Source organism: Ursus americanus, chromosome 6 (genome assembly GCF_024610735.1).
Source record: "Ursus americanus isolate L20-20 chromosome 6, mUrsAme1.1.p, whole genome shotgun sequence".
Classification (NCBI taxonomy): domain Eukaryota; kingdom Metazoa; phylum Chordata; class Mammalia; order Carnivora; family Ursidae; genus Ursus; species Ursus americanus.
Genome location: NC_142132.1, coordinates 50,156,798 through 50,164,608, shown reverse-complemented (window position 1 = coordinate 50,164,608; position 7,811 = coordinate 50,156,798). Strand labels below are relative to the sequence as shown.

The following is a 7,811-nucleotide window of genomic DNA, read 5'->3' as shown; positions in this document are numbered from 1 at the left end:
GGATGTGTGTGTGTGTGGGGGGGAGGGGGTGCTGGGGGTGGAATTTGACCGCATGGATGACTTTGTGCTTCACGAATAAGAGGGAGAGAATAAGAGAAACCTGAAATTTGGGGACATCATTGATTCTTCTTCTCTAGGGTTTATTACTGTCAGCTGGGGTGTTTTAGCTGAGCCGGCAGTTTATTTATAGGGAAATTCAATTCTCTCTTCCTCCCACTACAAATGGAAACTTCGCCCCACCAGGTGTCCTTTCAGCCTCTCCCTTTTCCCCCTTCCCTCAAAGTTGGGGAGGGGAGTTCAGGCCATGGCCCCTCCTCCTCCCTGCAGTCGAGGACAGTTATGTAATCTGGATTGTGAAATATAGGAAAGGCCCGCTCTCCACGTCCCCCTCTAACTAACGACTCAGATGGGCCCCTCCCCCTCATGCGAAGCCCTCCTCCCCTTAGCCCGCCCCCGACTAACGCAGTAGAGTTCTGGGCTTGGAGTTTTGGGGGCGAAGCTATTCCTGGTTCCCTGGCCCCTCAGGGGGCGGGGAGGTCCTGGGGCGCTCAGGGGCCATGGGGGAATCAAGGTCAGGCCATTCGGCGTGAGCGCGGGGCGCGGGGGGCCACCTGTGGCGGCGCGTGGAGGGGGCGTGGCTAGGCTCACAGGCGCGAGGGCCGGCCGAGCAGAAGCGGCCGGCGCGCAGCTGAGCCCAGGTCCCAGCACCCGGCCCGCGCCTCGGGCTTCCGCCGGGTCAGCTGACTATTTAGTGCGGAACTGCGCGCCGGGCGCTGCTGCCCGTCGCCGCCGCGCTCTGCGCTCGGTGCTCCGCTCTCGGTGCTCCGCGCCGCGCGTCCGCCCCGTCGTCATGGCCGGGCTCGTGGTCAGTGGAACTCAAGTAAGTCCGCCAGGACGAACCCCGCCTTCGCTTGGGGCAGTCGGTGTGGGGAGGGAATGCTGAGGCAAGGGGCCACCCGGAGGTTCGAAAGAGCTCCTTGCCCCCGCTCAGGGGGGCTGCGTCTGCAGCTGGCGACTCTTTCATCCCGCCCTGGTTTGGTGAGGGGACTTTGGGGCCTGGCATCCCCCCCCCCCCCGCCTTGGGAGAAGAGGGAAAGGCCCCCTAGGTCGACAAGGTCCCCTCCACCTCCTCTGTCCCTACTGCTCGCTGCTAAGGCCAGCCACGCCGATTTCTCGTCAGGCTGAGTGGACCATGCCCACAGCTGAGGCTACTTTTAGGGGCTCATACAAAGTGTGTAATTTCATAATCAGAAGAAAATAACTTTGGTCAAAGAAAATCTCTTAATATATTCATCTTCATACTAATGAAGTTGTAAAATATAAACATTAGGGGTGTGTGTGTGTGGTTTATTTTTTAAGGACCCCCGGATGGCAGAAGTGCCTAGGTCCCACTAAAGACCATGAAAATCATAATGCATTCCAGCAGGCTGTAGGTTTGTGGCCACACTGCAGACTGCCTCTGGATCCTAGACCTAGGGCCCTTATTCAAGGCAGGTAGAAGGCTAAACTCCCCCATTTTTATTTGGGCATCTGATTTCTTAGTGTATTACATGGTTGACCTAGAATGTTATTTCGTTCAGGTGTGCAACATAGTGATTCGACAATTCTATACATTATACTTTGCTCACCACAAGGGTGGTTAGCATCTGTCACCATACATACACCTACAACATTTTTACAATATTACTGACTATATTCCCAGTGCTGTACTTCTCATCCCCGGGACTAACTTCATACCTCGCAGTTTGTACCTCTTAACCCCCTTCACCTATTTTGCCTATCTTCCCACCCGCCTCCCCTCTGGCAACCACCAATTTGTTCTCTCGTATTCGAGTCTGTTTTTGTTTTTTGTTCATTTTTTAGATTCCACATGTAAGTGAAATCATATGGTACTTGTCTGTCTCCGACTTCTTGCACCTAGCATAGTACCCTCTAGGTCCCTCCATGTTGCACAAATGGCAAGAGCTCACTCGGCACCTGACTTCTTGAACTGGAGTCTGTGAGGAATGGCAACATTCCAGTTTCAACTCTGGGTGACAGGCACCTAGACTCACTTGCTTTCAGCCCTGCAGTGGAGCCTCAGGTGTTCTCAGTCATTGCTGGAAGGATGCTGGCCCAGGTGCCTTTTACCTTCTGGAAAAGCCAGGTCTCTCTTTTTAACCTCTGATTAAGCCAGCCCTCCTCCCGCCTTTCTTTGCATGCCCTAGAGAAACAGTTCTGAGGTTTTGAAGCTCTCCCCTTGGATTGCCTAAGGCAGGTAGTGTCAGGCACAGTTAGATTTTTGAGATTTCTTTGGGCAAGTGTTTCCACCTTCTCAGAGTTCAGAAGTGAGCAGGCCAGGGAGGTAGCAGGCAGTGGGAAAGGTTAAAAATGATGTGTCTTATTTAGATGGCAGGGAAAACAGCTTTTGGGAGTTAACATGCCTGCCTAGAGGGAGGAGCTGGAGGAGAGGGGATCTGCCCAAGAATACCCCATTCCCCCCAGACCCTAGGTCTCTGCATTTCAGACTCAGCATTCTTTGGGTGTAGCTTCTTCCAACTTCATGGAGCACTTGATAGTAGGGCTAAGAACATTCCTGTGCGGCCTCCTCTCTTCCTACATTTCCCTAATTTGATCATTTTCCTGCATCCTCTGCTTTGAGCCCACTCCAAAGGGCTCAAAGGCAATCACTAACCTGTTGAGCCCTTAGGGGACTTTTTTAAGCCCATGGAGCTGCTGGGGGAGGAGCTGAAAAAGACAGGCTGAGAAAATGCTTCTGGGGTGTTAGTCCCCCAGGTCCTGAATCTCCTAGACCAGTGGATCTGAGTGGCAGCCCTGGGTTTAGGGGAGGGGTGGTGTTTTTTTTGTTTGTTTTTTGCATTCTGCCTCTTTTAGTTTCTAATGACAGCCATAACAAGAAGTATTTCCTGGAATGTGTGTCACATGGTACTTCTCAAAGTTTGGTAGAGCCATCGTCAAAACAAAACAAAACAAAAAAACCTTCCCCGGAGCCCATGGTATTGATACTGTTCTTATTGCAATGTTGCTTAAATACACAACCAGATACAACTTTTTCTAAGTTCATAGAGACCTATCCCCCAAATAGAGATGGTTTCAGTGCATAGAAAAAAAAACAAAAACAAAAAACCCATAACACCACTAAAACAACTAAATGAGATGGATTATGTTTTGTTGAAATTAGGTCATTGCTTTGAAGCCGCTGTGGGCTGACTGCTATTGCCCTGGGTTTTAGAAGTTTCTCGGGCCTCAGTCAGCCCTCCTTCTACTCTTCCCTGTAAACTCTCTTTATTCAACATGAATCTGACTTCATTTGGCCTTCTCTTGGCTTGACTGCGTCATTCATACCACACTAAATCCTCAATCTTCTTTTTCCGATAGTTTATGACCAAGTAGTGACATCAATATAATTGTAGATGCAAATGCAAACTTGGAATTTGGGCACTGAAATCCTGTGCCCAAGAGGGAATAACAAATCCCTTTCTTAGGAGTAGTGGTCTGATTCAAGTATTTACTGAGTGGCTACTAGGTGCTGAGGACAATGCTGTGTACTCTAATAGGTTATCTTCTCATTGTAAGTTGATGATCTAGGACTCACTGGGATTGACTAGGTAACAGCCAGGTGGTAGGCATTTAATAAATGTTAGTTCCCTTATTCGCCATACCTTTTGGATGTAGTTGGTGTTAGACTAGTTTATAGAAGAGGAGACAAACTCTGAGGCTGTGACCCATCCAGGATAACACAGCTAGTAAGTAGTAGCACAGGGACTGTTTCTACTCTGACAGACCTTTCAGTACTGTGAGGTTAAAATCAAGGATCTTCCACCACTGGCTGGGGTCAGGCATCAAAAAATAATCGTCTCTGTACGCAGTCTACTAACAAACCTAGCGTCCTCAGAAATGTCCAGAGGGCCAGACTGTCCCAACTGCAAAGAGAAATCTGTAGTCTTCTGCAGTTTGGTAATTCCCCGTGGCTTCTGCTTAGAGGGGCTGGGTATGTGAATGAAGGGATTCTGCACAGATACTCTTGTCCTCTCTGGTATCCCTCTGTGGGGGGATCCTCATATGTTTTACATGCCCCTGATAACGGTGTCCCTTTCTGTTACCATTCCACACAGGGTCGAAGTTTTGGGATACTGGTGATAATAAAGTAGGCAAATGAAAAGTACACAACTTGGTTCTTCAGTCTAAAAGTAATCGACTAAATGCAATGACTCTTGGTCTGGTTGTGCTCTTGCTTCTGTGGCATTCAGGGTCTATTAATCTCAATTTCCCTTATTTGCTCAAGTAGCAAATTATTTTTGGTCTGGCTCTTTTGGCTTGTTACATTAGGTGGTCCTATGCGCCAAAAAGCTTTCTGACATCCTGAGAGGTAATGTCTTCCACTCAGAAGCACTTCCTAAACATGCCTTTCTTATTATGAGTGTTGGTTGCAGTGCCTGGCAGTGGCTGCTTGCAGCTTTTAAGCCTTGTCCCGCCGATTTGGACCCTTACATGTGGTCAGCTGAACTCCTATCTCTAAATGCTCCTAGTTTAGCACGGGGGTTGGTGGGGGTGGGGTGTCCAAGCATGCAGATGGCTTATCAAAGTTGATTTTCATGCTAAATTTTAGAGACTTGGTCTTCACTGGGGAACAAGTTGTGCTTTAGTTTTCCTGGGATGTTGTGTTAAGCTGCTGTAATAAAACAAGCTGATAAAAGTCCTGTTAGGCATGTAAATGGTCTGCACGTTTCATGGTGATAGGTTCCCTGGTGCTCCTTTTGCCTCTGAGAGGGGATCGAACAGAAGAAAGAGGGGAGCAAATCTCCCTCTTTCCCTAGGTTCTGCGCTCTTCTGGGGCTTTCAGCATCCTGTCATGAGGTAGTTCACAACCTTTCAACTAGGAACACACGTTTTTGAAGCCAAAGCATGATGATAAATGTACCACTGGTGTTTCTTGATCAAGAAAATGCACATCCACGTGTGGATTTGTAAGAACTCCATGGCGCCCAAGTTGGAAGGTACTATTCCTGGGGCAGGACTTAAAAGCCACATTACCCTGGGCATGCCACTAAAGTCTTAGTTTCTTTGTAAAAACATGAGGGGTTTTGAGAAATCGGGTCCCTACAAGATTGAGTCCTTGGTGAGTCTCTAAGGACAGAGCTCAGTTTCTACATCTAAACCTCAGCCTCTATGCTGTATATACCACAGAGATCTTGAATACTGATGTGTATAAGATGGGGGTGCATGATGGGGTGAAAGGGATGGGTTTTCTGGGGATTGCCATGGGCCTGCAGGGTCAATGTAATATTCTAGGATAGAAACTGCTGCTGATCAAGTGGGTATCCTGAGGGAAATTGAAGTCCCTAGACTGACTGGGGCCTTACATCCCCAGTCTCTTCTTGCTGTGTGATTTCCATCTCTGCTTGGAAGCCTACGTTTATTACACGAGGAGTTCTGAGGAAAGATGGCTTCCATGTAGAAAAGGGAGGTTGCTAGATTGAACTTGGAGACCTTTATTTTTTAGCCTGTGTCTTCCTGAGTCCAAATTATTTTATTGGAATCAGCTATTTTTCTGTCCTTTCTCCCCCACTTTCTCTCCTCCAGAAATGAAGTTACTAAGGGAGTGAGTACAGGATACTGTACTGTCAGCAGTTTGTCCCCATTGGATTGGACAGGCGTGGGAACGGACTTGAAAATTGAACTTATTAGCGTAGAGTGTGATTTTTTTTTTCTTTTTAAAAATTAGCCTGAGTCCTATGAAAGTGCTATTTCTGTAGTTCTAAGATTGAATATTAGTAAGTCATAATGTTCAACTTGATATCTAGAGTTCTGTAAGACCACCACATTCTTGTTCCCCATTAAGGAGCATAACCCCTGGGGGAATCTTATTTATTCCAAGACGTTCTTACCTATATGTGTAGGAGGATATGTATTTGGAGAAAGGATCAAGATTGTTAGCCATGTGATAGGACTGAATTTCTACCTGGCGGTTGGGGGGAGGGAGTTCTTTAGGGACGTAGCCTATGTTTTGATTCCCTGGCCAACTCTCACCTATGGGTTTGTTTTATGGATTTTGGAATTAGTGCCTTGTGGTTGAATTGGCAACTATCTGTTAAAAAAATGGTTTTCAAAGATTGAGTGGTTGGAGCTGTGAGAAAGCCCTCTGACCGTCCTACAATCAGAAATTCTGGCATCAAATTTCAATTCAGCTTCTTAATATTTGGACACATACTAGGTTGTTAATAATGATAAGTAAAAGAAGGCCTAAGGGAACAGCTCTGCAACCCGAGTGGGGTTGGTCGCAAAAGGCTCCCTGGAGAACAGAGGCTTGGAAGCTGTGGCCACCCTTCATTTCCCTGTCGCCTTCAAATCAGTTTGTACAGAGTGTGGGGGACATTTTATACACAGTGATAATAGGATGAGATTGGCGGTCTGGGGAGGTTTTCTTGTCCAACCCTATTTCTTCCAGCACCCTGCAGGTTGAATGCTGGTAAGTGCATCTGCTGTGTCTTTTATGAGGTAATGTGCATAACAGGGTATTTGGGGGAGGGGGGGACAGGGGGGGAGAGGGAGGAGGGGAGCCAGAGGGGCAGCTGTTGGAAAGGCCCCTGAGCGGGAGGCTGATTGCTGTGATTATATCAGCGCGCTCTGACATGGGGGCTTTTCTGGACACCTGAATCTGGCCAATTTTAGTCCAATTTCCATTGTGCTGGCATTAGTCTCCATCATGCTAAGTGTACCAGGAAAGGGGAACTGTTGGCAGAGTCCCTGAAGCCCCCAAAGCTGATTTGATCAGGAAAACAGTCACAAATGTGACCTTTTTTGTGTGTGAGGAGCGCGTGCGTTTAAAGTTGCGGAAGCAATCTTTGGATCAATGACTCAGGGTTGGGAGCAGCTGGGCGATTTCCGTTTGCCACATTGTTTCTGTTCCATTTAATTTCCAGGTGTCCTACATAGGCCAGGACTGCAGAGAAATTCCAGAGCACCTTGGCAGGGACTGTGGACATTTCGCAAAGAGGCTCGATCTGAGCTTTAACCTTCTGAGGTATGTACCCTTCACAAGATGCAGACCAGGCCAGGGAGGCCCAGTCCTCCTGGTCATGGCCTGCAGGTGAAAGTCACCATCCAGTTCTGCATAGGGTGTGGGGCTCGAAGACATGTGGCATCACACCCCAAAAGTGGGGCTTTGCTTCAGATGAATCTTTGGCTAGCCTCTTTGCGCCACTGAAAAAGCTGTGAGTGTGGACATCTTCCATCTCCCCTGAGGTCCTACAAGATGGCCAGCATAGTGTTGCTTCGTTCTTTTCCTTTCTCACTGATACCTATGCAGACAAATTAGAATACTCTTGGGGAAGGAATGAGATGGAACCAACAAGGGCATTTTGGGGCATTTAGGAGTGCTTTTCTGGATAACCCCATCTCCCAAAGTTTTGCGAAATCACAGGTAAGGTGTATATATGTGTGTTTTCTTTCTTTGACTTGTGTTTTTTTTTTTTTTTAATGAATTGGAACCTTAAATATTTTGCGATGATTTCTCCCAGATGGTATTTCAAAGCAATTAAGACACTGTTGGCATGGGGCAGGTGGGAGGGGAACTCTAACAACTGTTCCAGTCTTGGCAAAAGTTAATGTGACCTTCTGTATTATCCCATTGGAGAATACAGTGTTTTTTTTCATAGAAGGTTTCCAGTTGTGACTGGTTTGGGGGCTTGGAAGAGGGAAATAGGAGATACTTAGAAAGCAAGTATCAGTGGGATAAATGAGCAGGGGTCAGGGTGGTGGCTTTTCCTAAGAAGCTGGTCCCCTGTAGGGCTTTTCTTCTAAGTGCTCCC

General features: G+C 47.5%; 1 protein-coding gene across 5 annotated transcripts in view; it reads left to right on the top strand.

The window, feature by feature from the left end:
* Positions 1 to 509: 509 nt before the first annotated feature.
* The window catches only part of LRMDA (leucine rich melanocyte differentiation associated), a 1,014,087-nt gene continuing 1,006,785 nt past the window's right edge, over positions 510 to 7,811 (top strand). For 2 of the 5 annotated variants that reach the window (XM_087863003.1, XM_087863002.1), the window contains exons 1-2: positions 510 to 880; positions 6,924 to 7,024. In XM_087863003.1, coding sequence (XP_087719129.1) covers positions 851 to 880; positions 6,924 to 7,024 — 131 coding nt within the window. In that variant the 5' untranslated portion in view covers positions 510 to 850. The remainder of the gene's footprint in view (positions 881 to 6,923; positions 7,025 to 7,811) is intronic. The other 3 variants (XR_015724813.1, XM_087863004.1, XM_087863000.1) reach the window with 3 other exon arrangements.